Raw genomic sequence first — 16,076 nt, forward strand, 5'->3', positions numbered from 1 at the left:
TTGATTCATGGTTAATTTAAAACATGACTGCATTAATTCATTAATTTTAACCCTACTGCGAATCCTCTTGCAAGGATGCCTGCCTTGAAGAAGTTTTCCTCCTCTCTCTACAAGAATCTCAGGGAGTCTCTCTCTCACTGCAACTCCCAGGTCATTTCCTCAGACTCTCTCCCCACCCCCACCCTCCTCTAGCTTATCTCTCCATGCTTCAGGCTCTCTGCCTTTATTCCTGATGAAGGGCTTTTGCCCGAAACGTCGATTTTGCCTGTCCTCGGATGCTGCCTGAATTGCTGTGCTCTTCCAGCACCACTAATCCAGAATCTGGTTTCCAGCATCTGCAGTCATTGTTTTTACCTCGTTGATTTTAACCCTACTGCGAATCCTCTTGCAAGGATGCCTGCCTTGAAGAAGTTTTCCCCCTCTCTCTACAGGAATCTCAGGGAGTCTCTCTCTCACTGCAACTCCCAGGTCATTTCCTCAGACTCTCTCCCCACCCCCACCCTCCTCTAGCTTATCTCTCCATGCTTCAGGCTCTCTGCCTTTATTCCTGATGAAGGGCTTTTGCCCGAAACGTCGATTTTGCCTGTCCTCGGATGCTGCCTGAATTGCTGTGCTCTTCCAGCACCACTAATCCAGAATGCATTAATTCATTGTTAATTAAAGAATGGAAAGCTACATTACTGGCTGATGAGGTAACTAAAGAAACAGCTCTGAATCCACAGGAAGCGGTGGTTTATTCCTCAATACCTACTGTCCCAAGTCCTTGGGAAGCTCCTATCTCTGGCCACTGCTAATCCCAGAAACTAAAGATTTGTTGTTAAAAAAGTATAAACTGGGCTTGTCCTCCTCTTTGCCTTTCCTCAGGAAACAGGGTTTATTGGCACAGACTCCACCCCTTGAATTCACTGTTCATCCGATTCGACCGGGAGATTGGGTCTTAGTTAAATCATAGACAGAGACTAAATTGCAACCGGACTGGGAAGGGCCATACCAGGCTCTTTTGACCACTGAAACAGCGATAAGAACAGCAGAAAAAGGCTGGACTCACTACAGTAGACACCACACCCCTCTTGCAAGAGCACACTACTGATTCAGATCTTGTCTTGGACTGAAATTATTGAAGTGAGTGAGCTTCGTTTCTCACAGAGGGCACACACGTCTGAACGTATTATCATAAATATATGTGGCAGATAGCACTTGAACTCGAAACTGTAGTTTAAGATACAGTTGTTTATACAGGGTTGTTTATATTTGCTAAACACAGTGTACACGTTATCCCTGCAAAGACACTACTTCAATCCCGAGAGTTTAGGTCATTTTGGTAGCATGAAGGTTTGGAGACAGTGCCAATGTGGATCGGGGATTTTGCTGGCTAACAATCGGGTGAAATTGAGACTATTTGGTCATTTGATTATATATGACAATAAAATGACACATTTGGAATATCTTTCCGAATTCAGTAATATGTCCTAATGGTGCTGTGTAATGGTATGCAGTAGACTGCTTTTTCAGCTGGAGGCTGGCTCTGCAGAATCTGGTTGGTTTCCTTCCACAAGTACTCCACTCTCCCGTCAATCATTTGCTGTGGGCGGCTCGGCCCTAAACTCGCTCTGGGTCTTTGCAAACTGCTGGCGTCGCAATGGCGAGTGTGAGTTGTGTTTTGTTCTTGCTTCCCATTCTGCTGGCTCTACTGCACTGGCTGTTGAAGCAGAGGGAGACAGGCAAGCATTCGGCTCCTCCGTGCATTAGCGGCTGGATTCCCTGGATCAGGGCTTCTATCCGCTTCGGAAAAGCTCCGCTTGAATTTATCGAACAAGCCAGAGCACAGGTAAAAATCCCAAGTATCACCATTTAAACAAAATGTCTCCATCAATATATAAACAATAATCACATTGTTGACTGTAGATGTCGCCGCCAATCCGGTTAAACTTGGATGAGAAGATTGCATTTGCTACTTTTAATTTCTAATGATACAAGCAGCTTGATTTCTGATATAAAACATCGTCAAGAATCTCACTTAGACAAACTATAATTTTGTTTCAGTTAATCTTACCAAAACGGAGCCTAACATTTGTACATAGATTTGTTGTTTACTGCGCCTCACAAGTCCCTCTGCTGGGTCAATTAATAATGACATTGCTTCACGCGGACGTGTCCAAAATCACGAAGGTACCAACTTTTATGTTCCCATGTTTTCTAAATAACCTGTCCAGAAATGTTACTGAACACCTCTGTATAACCCTGTCCTCCTGGATCAGCAGTAGGGACACTACTACTGTGCCACAAGAGCGTCCACGTTTGTATATTGCTCCTACTGCCAACTAACCAAATAAATTCCAGAGGACAGTACAGCAGCGCTTTACAAGAGGCCACAAAGCGCTGAAGATGTCACCTACAGAGAGGGTGAAACGTCTGCAAATCTACTTCTCAGCTTGGAGAACATCCCCACAACCACAACAACTGGCACCCAAGCTACAGATCTTTACACAGACCCAGAAACATTTTTAATCAGTAAGAGAATCATTGAGAAAGAGTAGGAAAGTGGAGTTGAGGATGATTAGGTTAACCATGATCTCATTGAATAGAAGAGCTGATTTGATGGCCTATTTCTGTTCTGTTTCTTCTGGTCTCTTATGGTCCAGATCACCTTGTCTCTGGATCATCAATATGGCATGTCTGACCCAACATGTGCGCTGGATAAGACCCACACACTGACTTTGTGGGAATTGTGATGTGGAGGTGCTAGTGTTGGACTGGAGAGAACAAAGTCAGAAGTCACACAACATAGGTTGCAGTCCAACAGGTTTATTTGATAATCACAAGCTTTCAGATTGCTGCTCCTTCGTCACTTCACCTGACAAACAAGCAACGTTCTGAAAGCTTATGCTTTCAAATAAACTTGTTGGACTCTGGATGTAGGTTTGCTTGCTGAGCTGGAAGGTTCATTTCCAGATGTTCGTCACCCTATTTATATGTTTGGGTTTCTTTGGGTTGATGTTGTCATTTCCTGTGGTGATGTCATTTCTGTTCTTTTTCTGAGGGAGTGGTAGATGGGGTCTAACTCAGTGTGTCTGTTGATAGAGTTCTGACTGGAATGCCATGCTTCTAGGAATTCTCATGCATGTCTCTATTTGGCTTGACCTAAGATGGATGTGTTGTCCCAGTCGAAGTGGTGTCCTTCCTTATCTGTATGTAAGGATACTAGTGAGAAAGGGTCATGTCATTTTGTGGCTCGTTGATGTTTATGTATCCTGGTGGCTAGTTTTCTGCCTATTTGTCCAATGTCGTATTTGTTACAGTTCTTGCATGGTATTTTGTAAATGACATTTGTTTTGCTTGTCTGTATAGGGTCTTTCAAGTTCATTAGCTGCTATTTTAGTTAGTGGATTTGTGGGCTACCATGATGCCAAGGGGTCTGAGTAGTCTGGCAGTCATTTCCAAGATGTCTTTGATGTAGGGGAGAGTGGCTAGGGTTCTGGACGTGTTTTGTCTGCTTGTTTGGGTTTGGTGCTGAGAAATCAGTGGACCGTGTTCATTGGGTACTCATTCTTTTTGAATACAGAGTATAGGTGATTTTCCCCTGCTCTGCGTAGTTCCTTTGTGCTGCAGTGTGTGTTGGCTCGTTGAAATAATGTTCTGATGCAGCTTCGTTTGTGGATGTCGGGATGATTGATTAGATTAGATTAGATTACAGTGTGGAAACAGGCCCTTCGGCCCAACAAGTCCACACCGACCCGCCGAAGCGCAACCCACCCATACCCCTACATTTACCCCTTACCTAACACTACGGGCAATTTAGCATGGCCAATTCACCTGACCTGCACATCTTTGGACTGTGGGAGGAAACCGGAGCACCCAGAGGAAACCCACGCAGACACGGGGAGAACGTGCAAACTCCACACAGTCAGTCGCCTGAGGCGGGAATTGAACCCGTGTCTCCGGCGCTGTGAGGCAGCAGTGCTAACCACTGTGCCACCGTGCCGCCCACAGATTGCTTCTGTAGTTCAATATTTGGTCCAGTAAATGCTGGTTTGAAGTTCCCATTGGCTGTTCACTCTATTGTGACATCTAGGAATGGCAGTTTATTGTTGTCTTCCTCCTTTTTAGTGAATTTTATGCCACCAAGGGTATTATTGATGGTCTTGAATGCAGCAATGCAGAGACTCTAACAAACAGCTCTGCCAACCATCCAACCCAAACTTTGGGTCCGCTGCATGGATAACACCTTGGTCATCACTAAACGAAACAAATTAGTGGAAACATTCAAGGTCAATAAGACTTTGTGGGAATTGCCCATAAAGTTTGAACCTCTGACAGGTGATTCCCTGGGACCCTTCACTTTGGACAGTTAATTTCATGGGACTTAACAGACAGTTACATGTTAGGTTCAAACTTTGATAACTGCAGAACTGATTCACCACGCTGCCTTCGTCAATCTTCTTGATCACTTCAAAAAAAAACTCAAATCAAGTTAGTGAGACATGATTTCCTTTACACAATGTCATGTTGACTCTCCCTAATCGGTCCTTGCCTTTCCGAATAAGTGTACAGAGGAAACTCGATTATGCAAATACTGATTATCCGAAAATTGGATTATCTGAAGAAGATGGAGGTCCCAATAGAAACATTACATCAAAGACATGTTTCCAGCAGTGATCGTGTCATTTGTTTACAGTGATTAAACAGGCAGAGTCTCCAAATGACTGACCTCTCACCCTCTCTCAACACTTTCCCTGGGGTTCTACAGAGGAGTGTACCCCTAACGCCCCCTCCATGCTTCCCAGGAATAATCTCTCCAACATTATCCGGTACAGGGGAAACATAGAACCTGTGAAAAATTTGCAGCAAAAAGTTGTTTGTGGCTGTGTGTGTGCATCTTTGTGCTATTTGGAGACTTACCCCACAAAGGCAGCAGCGTTGTTGTTGGTGTGCAGTCCAGATGCCCCGGAGAGGGGTGGGGGTGGACAGGGGGCTCAGAGGGGTGGGGGACAGGGTTGAACCGGGTTGGGGGAGCGGGTTTGGACCGGGTTGGGGGATGGGTTTGGGAGCGGGGTACGGGGTTGAACAGAGTTGGGAGGTGGGGTTAGGAGCAAGGGGCGGGTTTGGACTGGGTTGGGGGTGGGTACTCGCGTGCTTTGTGCTGGGGAACAGGGCGGTGTTGGATCAGGTTGCGGGGCGGGGTCTCACGTGCTGTGCTGTTGCAGTCTCCTGAGTAGGGAGCAGACTTTAAAACTTTGAGCCCCAGAAGAAAGGCATTTAATCGATTTTCCGAATAATCGATTATCCTAACGAAATAGTGCCCGCCCATCACGTTTGGATAACTGAGTTTCCACTGTAAATCCTATCACTCAGAATCACCTCCAATAACTTAACCACTGACGTCAGGCTCACTGGTCAATAGTTCCCTGGCTTTTCCTTACCACCTTTCTTAAATAGTAACATTGCATTTGTCAGCCTCCAGTCTTCTGCCAATTCACTTGTGGCTGTTGATGAATCAAATATCTCAGCAAGGGGCCCAGCAAACACTTTCCTAACTTCCCCCAAAGTTCCTGGGTACACCTGATCAGATCCTGGAGATTTATCTACCTTTGTGCATTTTCAAAAGTCCAGCAGCTCCTCCTCTGTAATGTGGACAGTATTCAAGATATCACTATTTATTCCCCCAAGTTCTCTAGCTTCTATGTCCTTTCCAACTGTAAACATTAATGCAAAATACTCATTTAGTATCTCACTGATCTCCTACTGTTCCACACATAGGTGGCCTTGCTGATCTTTAAAGGGTCTTATTCTCTCCCTTGTTATTCTTTTGTCCTTAATGTATTCTCAAAACAGTTCTTGCACCCGAGGAATCAACCTAGTGAACCTGAGTTGCCTTTCATGCAAGTAGATCTTTCTTTAAAGAGACTAAAACTGTATGCAGTACTCCAGGAAGGCCCCACCAATGCCCTCTACAGTTGTAACAACACTTTCATATTTCATTCCCCTTGCAAAAAAGATCATAGTGTCACTTTGATTGGGCTTCACTTTCCTCTCCTGCACCATTATCTCTATTGTCCCCTAAGGATTCATCCTGAACCCCTCATATTTCTCTTGCACATTGTCCCTCAGCAACATCATCAGGATTCACAAGATTGGTTTTCAGATGTATATTGATGATACCCAGTTCTATCTCACCACCACCTATCTCTACTGCACTGTTATCAGTCTGTTTACCCCAATTCAGTACTGACAGAGCTGAAATTTGCAGCTGTTAAGTATTGGGAATTTTGAACCATATTTTAGGCCTTGCTCCAAATTCTTACTTCTTCACTTCTACTTGCATCTTTCTTTCCGACAGTTGTCTAAGGGTAAAACAGCCTATTTGCACTCTTGGTGTTATATGTAATGGGGAATTTTTTGCACATGTATTCATGCCACCACCTATTTTGACTTCCATAACATTATCCTGTGCCTCACCTCATCATCTGCTCAAATCCTCAATCATGTTTCTGTTTTCTCTTCACTGGAGTCTCCCATGTTATACTCATATCAAGTCTAATTCTCCCTTATTTAATTGGCAGAGTTACATTCCTGTCAAGCAATATTTTGATTTTAAAATTATCCTTCTTGCTTACAAATCCATCTTGGGCCTGTCCCTTGTTCTATTTGTAATCTTCTCCAGCCCCAGAATAATGTGAGGTACTTGTAGTGGTCTAATCCTGGCCTCTTGAATATCTCTGATTGCAATTGTGGTACCATCGGTGGTTATGACCTCTTCACCCCAGGCATCAAGCTCTGGATTCCCTCCCAAAGCCTCTCTGCCTGTTTACCTCACTTTTCTCCTGTAAAACATTTCTCAAAATCTAGCTTTTGATCTTCTAACCTAAATCTCCTTATTGTCATATTATGATATGTAACGCTCATGTTATGTGGCTTGGGATGTTTGATTACATTAAAGGTACTGCATGAATTTATATTGTTATTGTTAAACTGCAGAATTTCATTAAAGATCCTCAGATAGCACCTTCGAAACTCACGACCACTTCCATCTAGAAGGACAAGGGCAGCAGATACATGGGAACACCATCACCTGTAAGGTCCCCTCCAAGCCACTCACCATCCTGGTTTGAAACTATATCACCATTCCTTCACTGTCACCAGGTCAAAATCCTGGAATTCCTTCCCTAATAGCATTGTGGGTCAACCCACAAAAGATGGACTGTAGTGGTTCAAGAAGGCAGCTCATCACCACCATCCCTAGGGCAACTAGGGATGAGCCGACAAGAGGGGAGGTCACACTGTATCTGGTGCTTGGTAATGAACCAAACCAGGTATTTGATTTAGTTATAGGTGAGCACTTTGGAGAGAGTGACCATAATTCAATTACGTTTAGTTTAGCGATGGAAGAGATAGGTACATACCACAATTATGGATGGGGCAAGGACAATTAAAATGTGATTAGGCAAGAATTAGGATGTATAGAATGGAGTAGCAAAATGCAGGAGGTGCGGACAATGGAAATGTGGAGCTGGTTTAAGGAACAGATATTGCATGTCCTTGATACATATGTCCCTGTCAGGCAGGGAGGAAGTGATAAGGTAAGGGAACCGTGGTTTACTGCAGAAATTGCATCTCTTGTTAAGAAGAAAGAGGCTTATGTGTTGATGAGGCAAGATGGTACAGATGAGGCGATGGAGAGTTACAGATCAGGTGGGAAAGATTTAAAGAGAGAGTTAAGAAGAGCAAAGAGAGGATACGAGCAGTCTTTAGCAAATAGAATAAAGGAGCACCCTAAAGCTTTCTATAGGTATGTGAGGAATAAAAGGATGATTAGGGTAGGAATAGGGCCAATCAAAGAGAAGTGGGAAGTTGAGTGTGGACCCTGTAGAGATCTGAGAGGTGCTAAATGAACATTTCTCATCGGTGTTCAGTCAGGAAGAGGAGAATATTATAGAGGAGAAGGATGAGGTACGAGATATTAGACTAGAAAAGGATGGAGATTAGTTACGCACAGGTGTTATCAATTCTAGAAGGAGTGAAAGTAGACAAGTCCCCTGGGCTAGGTGGGATTTATCCTCTGGGAAGAGATAGCAGAGCCTTTGGCTTTGATATTTGAGTCATCATTGTCTACAGGATTAGTACCAGAGGACTGGAGGATTGAAAATGTTGTGCCCTTGTTCAAGAAGGGCAGTAGAGATGACCCAGGTAATTATAGACCAGTGAGCCTTACTTCTGTTTGGAAAGGATTGTGAGAGATAAGATTTATAATCATCTAGCAAGCAACAATTTGATTTCAGATATTCAACATGGTTTCGTCAAGGACAGGTCGTGTCTCACAAACCTCATTGAGTTTTTTGAGAAGGTGACCATGCATGTAGATGAGGGTAGGGCAGTTGACATGGTATACTTGGACTTTAATAAAGCCTTTGATAAGGTTCCACATGGTAGGCTGTTGGAGAAAATGCAGAGGCATGGAATGGAGGGTGATTTAGCAGTTTGGATTAGAAACTGGCTTTCTTGAAGAAGGCAGTGAGTGGTGGTTGATGGAAAATATTCACAGCCTGGAGTCTGGTTACTAGTGGTGTGCCACAAGGATCTGTTTTGGGACCACTGCTGTTTGTCATTTTTATAAATGATTTAGACGCAGGCATAGGTGGATGAATTAGTAAATTTGCAGATGACACTAAATTCAGTGGAGTAGTGGACAGTTTGGAAGAATGCTACAGGTTGCAGGGGGACTTGGATAAACTGCAGAATTGGGTTGAGAGGTGGCAAATGGAGTTCAATGCCACGAAATGTGAGGTGATGCACTTTGGGAAGAATAAGAGGAAGGCAGAGTACTGGGTCAATGGAAAGATTCTTGTTAGTGTGGATGTGCAGAGGGATCTTGGAGTCCATGTACATAGATCCCTGAAAGTTGCCACCCAGGTGGATAGTGCTGTTAAGAAGGCATACAGCATGTTAGGTTTCATTGGTAGAGGGATTGAGTTCTGGAGCCACAATTATACAAAACACTGGTGCGGCCACACTTGGAATATTGTGTACAGTTCTGGTCGCCCCATTACAGAAAGGATGTGGAAGCATTGGAGAAGGTGCAGAGGAGATTTACCAGGATGTTGTCTGGTCTGGAGGGAAGTTCTTATGAGGTAAGGCTAAGAGACTTGGGTCTGTTCTCATTGCAAAGAAGGCGGCGAAGGGGAGATTTGATAGAGATACAAGATGATCAGAGGATTAGAAAGGGTAGACAGTGAAAGACTTTTTCCTAGGATGATGACGTCAGCTTGTACGAGCGGGCATAACTACAAATTGAGGGGCGATAGATTTAAGACAGATGTCAGAGGCAAGTTCTTTATGCAGAGAATGGTAAGGGCGTGGAATGCCCTACCTGCTAAGGTAGTCAACTCAGCCACATTAGGGAGATTTAAACAATCCTTAGATAATCAAATGGATGATTTTGGGTAGTGTAGGGGGGCAAGCTGAGAATAGTTCACAGGTCGGTGCAACATCAAGGGCTGAAGGGCCTGTTCTGTGCTGTATTGTTCTATGTTCTAAATGCTGGCCAGCCAATGACACCCACATCCTACAAAGGAATTTTTTTAAAAATGCTATATTATCCTCTGCAAGCCTGGGCTAGAAAGGCAATAATCAAAATTAACCAGGATTTCTGCTTTCAGGAAAACAGAAGGCTCAGTTTAAATTCATGGCTCGGATCGTGAACTGAGCAACAACCTTCTTGCATGTGTTGAATTAGTTCGCAAAGTCCTAAAAGACAGGATAAGTTAAAGGAAATTTTCCTGTTGTATATCTATTAATTGTAATTGTACAATATGAAGAAAGTTTTCAGATGGTGTTCATTCATTACTTATAAAATGCTTTAATTCCTAGTACGGAGCAGTTTTTACTGTGGTAGCTGCTGGGAAGAGACTCACTTTTATTACAGAGGAGGAAGATTTTGAGATATTCTTTAAATCTAAAGATGTTGATTTCCAAGAGGCAGTACAAGAAGCTGTATGGCGTACCGGTAAGGAATAAGTTGGAAAGTGTAACTAAGCGTTCAAGATTTCTGTAATCAGAATATGCATTTCAGTCACTCAAAACTTTCAGATTCTATTAGAGCAGTTTAACCCAAGTTCTACCACATTCTTTGTGTGTAGCAAGGAGGAAGAGGAAATTGGGCCAGATTGTGTTATAGAGGCCAACAGGAAGGTGCAAACATGGGGTCGTATTAACACTTTTTCTGATAATACTCCTTCTGAATTATATATGTCCTCATCTCTCAACAAAGATTGATTTACTCCCATATCTCAACATTTTAAATTTCTTTACTTCCTTCTTCTGTCATACATGAGTAAACCAGGTAAGCACATTCTTTCAAGAGATCTGGCACTTACTTCTCAACCAAGATCTGACCAGGTTGTACATTCTTTTGCAGCTTTTTAGCTTCTACTGTGCCTTCCTTTACCACCAAAAAGGTTCAGTTGCTTACCCTGTTTTCCCACATCCATCTTATCAGTGCTTTTTCAAAACCACCAACACTGCAACTTCAAGTAGCCTACTTTATTCCAGTGAAACACCTGAGCTTCTTTAATTCTCTTGCCCCCCCACCATGAGTTCTCTTTTTACCCTGCGGTGTACCATCTTTAATATCTGCAATGAGATCTCATTTTTCCTTACCATCGGAGGATTTCTTTCCCCCAAATTTCTATTCATTACGGATTGAAATTGATGTTGGAAGCCAAACTTTGATTTATGAACCAACTCAATCAGCTGCCATTTCTGCTGTTAATATTGCCGTCTTAACTCTCTGCTCTTGCGCAAGTCCTCATTACTTCAGGAAGTAAATTTTTTTGAACTTCTCCAAAATAAGCTGTTCTTTAAGTGTTTGATCTAATATCAATGCCTTTATTCACCTATTAAAATTACACTGACCCTTTCTCACAATGTACATTTGACCACATTCCTTCCTTAGATTCCTAAGGCATTGTCTGTAGGCTTCTGGCACTAGTTCATACACATTTAAGATGGTTTCTTTCAGCTCATCATACTCCCCAGATACCTCTTCTGATAGTGATGCAAATGCCTCACCAGCTGTACCTTCTAACTTTGTTTGGATCAATAATGCCCGCATGGTCGCTGGCCACTTCATTTGTTTAGCAATTTTCTCAAATTAAATGAAAAAAGGCTTAAATACATCCAAGCATTGTCAAACTTAGGCAGTGCTTGGACAGGATTTAAAAAGATTCCCTAGGAGACAGTGAGCCCTACAGATGCTGGAGATCAGAGTGCAGAGTGTGTTGCTGGAAAAGCACAGCAGGTCAGGTAGCATCCCAGGAGCAGGGAAAAAAAAACGATGTTTCGGGCCGGAGCCCTTTGTCAGGAATGATTCCTGACGAAGGGCTCCAGCCCAAAACACTGATTTTTTTTTTCCCTCCTGCTCCTCGGATGCTGCCTGACCTGCTGTGCTTTTCCAGCAACACACAACTTTAAACAGATTCCCACCAGGCCTTTGACTATGATGGGATTACTCTCCATCGCTGTTCCTACCTTTCATCTCTACTTCTGCCATTTTAAGTCAACTTTGAATTTTAAGTTCTAACTTCCGAAGTTCAAAAACTCTCACTTTCTCCATTTTGGCTGCTAGGGCTTTCCTTTCCTCCTTCTGCTAGAAAAAAAAATCTTTTTCCCTTGCTATTCCCTCTAATTAAAGCTGCTTAATTTGCAGTTGAATTTTAGCAATTTCCAGTGATTATGATCACATTTCTGGCCATCATAAATATCAAGCTATTGCTGCAATATACCTCCCGTTTTTGCACAGACAAAGGCAATCCCAACTCCAACTTATCTGCCAATTCCAAAAGCTTTGCCTCCCTCACTTTCTGTAAAAGTCTCAAAGTGACTTCTTCTACCTCCAGTAAACTCTAAGTGACTGAAAGAGACATTACGACAATAGGCACACTATTTAAACCAACCGAATGCAATAGCTAAAAAAAAAATACACCAACACTTGCCACTCGCTATCTTTAAGTCCACTAACTCTAAACCTAGCCTGGACTTGGAGATTTTTGATCCTGACAAGAGCCCCCACTTTGTTATGGGCCAGACCAAACTACCTCAAAATATATTAAGGATAGCCTAGACCCCAATTTCTTCTTGTTTTTAAAGGCAAGTGTATTCCAGATGCAACTCAATTGGTCAAACTATCAAGTTTTAAGCAAAACAGGTGATTAATATACATTGGTGAGAGCAATGGTCCTCCTATTGATCCCCAGGGGACACTACTGTATATTTCATTCTAGTCTGAGAAATGACTATTCACCATTAGTCTCTTCCTTTTCCTTTTGTATATAAGCTGATTTTGTATTTAATCACTCTCCATGTACTCCCATGGTCTTCAATTTTTCTAATAACTCTATTAGGTAGATAATATTTTTAAAAAGACTTCGTGAAAGCCCATACAAAAAACATCTACTACATTATCTTGACCAAACCTTCCTAATACTTAATAAATAGAATGAACATGCCAAGTTTAATGGTTGTTTATATTATTTATTGACAGCTTCAATTAGCAGAAAGAATTTTTATAAGACCCATACACCAGTTCATGACATGTTGAAAGCGAGACTGGCTCCACCCAGATTGCATTTGTTCTCAGCTAATCTCTATAACGAATTTTGTGAACGTCTTCTGTACCTTGGAGCCAAAGGCATCGATAATTTGTATGACCTTATCTGGTAGGTGATTGCAACCACAATTTGGTGTTAAAAAATGTCTTGTAAAGTTTGTATATTACAATTACTTCCATATTTTTTGTATCTTAATATCATAAAATTCATTTTTTTAAATAAATATTACACTAACTTTCCTCCCAATTGGAGATACTTTTATATTTTTTCAAACAAAATGTTGTGTTGTTGAGAGTCTGTACACTGTGAGGGATGGCAACTGAGTTAAAACCATTCCATATTTTGTCATAACAGTAGAAACAGCTTAACCTTGAAATTGATCATTTACAGCCATATTAAATACAAAATCATCATTGTGACTACTCTTTGTAAACTCTGTCTAGTGCAACAATACTTTTGAGGACACGAGATGGTGAAAGAGCCAGAGGGAGAAAGTGAGGACTGCAGATGCTGGAGATGAGAGTGAAGAAGTGTGTCACTAGAAAAGCACAGCAGGTCAGGAAGCATTTGAGCAGCAGAAGAATTGACATTTCGGGCATAAGCCCTTCCTGTTACATTCCTGATGAAGGGCTTATGCTCGAAACGTCAACTCTCCTGCACCTCGGATGCTGCCTGATCTGCTGTGCTTTTCCAGTGCCATATTTTTCGACACTGAAAGAGCCACAGCCCAGAGAAAATACTTTTGACTTATTTTGTCAACAAGTAGTTGAATACCTTTGATAATATCTTCTTCATGAAGGGCATTTTCCCTTGTTTTACCACGTAATATACAAAAAGCCAGTAGTACCTTAATAGGAGAGTTGCAAGATGTTATAGTCTGTTCACTAAATTTCTGTGAAATCACACCAAATCCAACCCTTGATTGCTTTCAATGAAAAAGAGGATGTTATTCACATTTTACATTTTTTGGGGAGCTAAATACTGTAATCTTTGTACAAAAAATTCTCCTTCTTTTATTTTCAGGCACAGTATGTTTCCTGCAGTGGTGAACAACCTGTTTGGAAGAGACATCTGTCCCACTAATAGATGTACATTTAGGGAGATGGAGAAGTACTTCCAGAAGTTTGATAGAGATTTTGAATTTGGTTCCCAGTTGCCAGAATTTTTACTGAGGTAAATTATCCATTCTATAAGATGTATGTGTTTAGAGTTTGAGTTGAAAGTGGTAAACTTAGTTACTTAATCCCTGCAACTTTGGCTGCAAACTTGGAAAAATGGTAATTGACATGTTTAAATTATGAGGGGCATAGTTAGGGTGTACAGGAAGAAACATTTTCCCTTGGAGGGATCAGTGACCACAGGATATAGATTTAAGATAAGAGGCAGGAGGTTTAGGTGCAATGTATGAAAAAGAATCTTTCACCGAGAGTGTGATGAGAATCTGGAACTCACTGCTTGTAGGGGAGGTAGAGACAGAAACACTCATGATATTTAAGAAATATTTTGATGTGCACTTGTGATGCCAAGGTGTGTAATGATATGGGCCAGGTGCTGGCAAATAGGATTAGAATAATTAGGTGGTTGCTTTTGACCAGCACAGACTTAAAGTCATAGAGTTGTAGAAATGTACAGCACAGAAACAGACTCTTCAGTCCAACTTGTCCATCTGCGTGGAGGCGGAGACGCATGCGGTGTGGTCGTTGTGCTGGTGAGTGACGTCTCTGAGGGCGGAAGTAGATGCGGCGACGGCAACTCTGGGAGCGTCGCCCCCACGCCGATCCCCGCCTCGGCACCGATCCCCGCCCCCGCGCCGATCTCCACCCCCATGCCTAACCCCGCCCCCACTCCCAGCTCCAGCCCCACACCAGGTCCTAGGTCCTGGCTCCCTGCCCTGCCGTATTTTCACCATCCCTCCAGACCTCCCCCTCTCTGAGGATGAAAGATCAGTCCTCAGCAGAGGCCTCACCTTCATCCCCCTACGCTTCCGGATTAACGAGTTCAACACACGGCGAGACATCGAACAATTCTTCCGCCGCCTTCGCCTCCACGCCTACTTCTTCGCCCGCCCTCTGACGACCCCTTCTCCCGTCTCCAACACACCCCATCCACCTGGACACCCCGTGCTGGCCTCTTACCCGCCCTCGATCTCGTCATAGCCAACTGCCGCCGCGACATTGACCGCCTCAACCTGTCCATCCCTCTCACCCACTCCACCCTCTCACCCTCGCAACGTGCACCCCTCCATTCCCTCCGCTCCAACCCCAACCTCACTATAAAACCAGCAGATAAGGGAGGCGCGGTGGTAGTTTGGCGCACCGATCTTTACATTGCTGAGGCTAAACACCAGCTCCTGGACACCACCTCCTACTGCCCCCTTGACCATGACCCCACCCCCCACCGCCAAACCATCATCTCCCAGACCATCCATAACCTCATCACCTCAGGGGATCTCCCAGCCACTGCCTACAACCTCATAGTCCCACAACCCTGCACCGCCCGTTTCTACCTCCTGCCCAAAATCCACAAATCTGACCCATTGTCTCAGCCTGACCGGCTGACCCATTGTCTCAGCCTGCTCCTGCCCCACCAAACTCATCTCTGCATACCTCGACACGGTCCTGTCCCCCTTAGTCCAAGAACTCCCCACCTATGTTCGGGACACCACCCACGCCCTCCACCTCCTCCATGATTTTCACTTCCCTGGCTCCCAATGCCTTATCTTCACCATGGACATCCAGTCCCGATACACCTCCATCCCCCATCACAAAGGACTCAAAGCCCTCCGCTTCTTCCTTTCCCGCCGAACCAACCAGTACCCGTCCACTGACACCCTCCTTCGACTGACTGAACTGGTCCTCACTCTGAACAACTTCTCTTTCCAATCCTCCCACTTCCTCCAAACCAAAGGAGTAGCCATGGGCACCCGCATGGGCCCCAGCTATGCCTGCCTCTTTGTCAGATATGTGGAACAGTCCATCTTCACAGCTACACTGGCACCACCCCCCACCTTTTCCTTTGCTACATCAATGACTGTATCGGCGCTACCTCGTGCTCCCACGAGGAGGTTGAACAGTTCATCCACTTTACTAACACCTTCCACCCGACCTCAAATTTACCTGGACCGTCTCAGACTCCTCCCTCCCCTTCCTAGACCTCTCCATTTCTATCTCGGGCGACCGAATCAACACGGACATTTACTATAAACCGACTGACTCCCACAGCTACCTAGATTACACCTCCTTCCACCCTGCCCCCTGTAAAAACGCCATCCCATAATCCCAATTCCTTCGCCTCCACCGCATCTGCTCCCAGGAGGACCAGTTCCAATACCGTACAACCCAGAGGGCTTCCTTCTTCAAAGACCGCAATTTTCCCTCTGCATGCTCTCCACCGCATCACCTCCACTTCCCGCTCCTCTGCCCTTGAACCCTGCCCCTCCAATCACCACCAGGACAGAACCCCACTGGTCCTCAC

At 43.9% G+C, this 16,076-nt stretch overlaps 1 protein-coding gene across 2 annotated transcripts in view; it reads left to right on the plus strand.

Moving 5' to 3' along the window:
* The first annotated feature begins 532 nt into the window (after positions 1 to 532).
* cyp39a1 (cytochrome P450, family 39, subfamily A, polypeptide 1) overlaps positions 533 to 16,076 on the plus strand; it is a 47,325-nt gene continuing 31,781 nt past the window's right edge. For both annotated transcript variants that reach the window (XM_043682803.2, XM_043682814.2), the window contains exons 1-4: positions 533 to 1,828; positions 9,865 to 10,000; positions 12,536 to 12,710; positions 13,626 to 13,775. In XM_043682803.2, the coding sequence (XP_043538738.2) occupies positions 1,640 to 1,828; positions 9,865 to 10,000; positions 12,536 to 12,710; positions 13,626 to 13,775 (650 nt within the window). In that variant the 5' untranslated portion in view covers positions 533 to 1,639. The remainder of the gene's footprint in view (positions 1,829 to 9,864; positions 10,001 to 12,535; positions 12,711 to 13,625; positions 13,776 to 16,076) is intronic.

The sequence above is a fragment of the Chiloscyllium plagiosum genome, unplaced genomic scaffold (genome assembly GCF_037043375.1).
Source record: "Chiloscyllium plagiosum isolate Xiang-an unplaced genomic scaffold, Cpla_swu_hap1 HiC_scaffold_3, whole genome shotgun sequence".
In the NCBI taxonomy this organism is placed as follows: Eukaryota; Metazoa; Chordata; class Chondrichthyes; order Orectolobiformes; family Hemiscylliidae; genus Chiloscyllium; species Chiloscyllium plagiosum.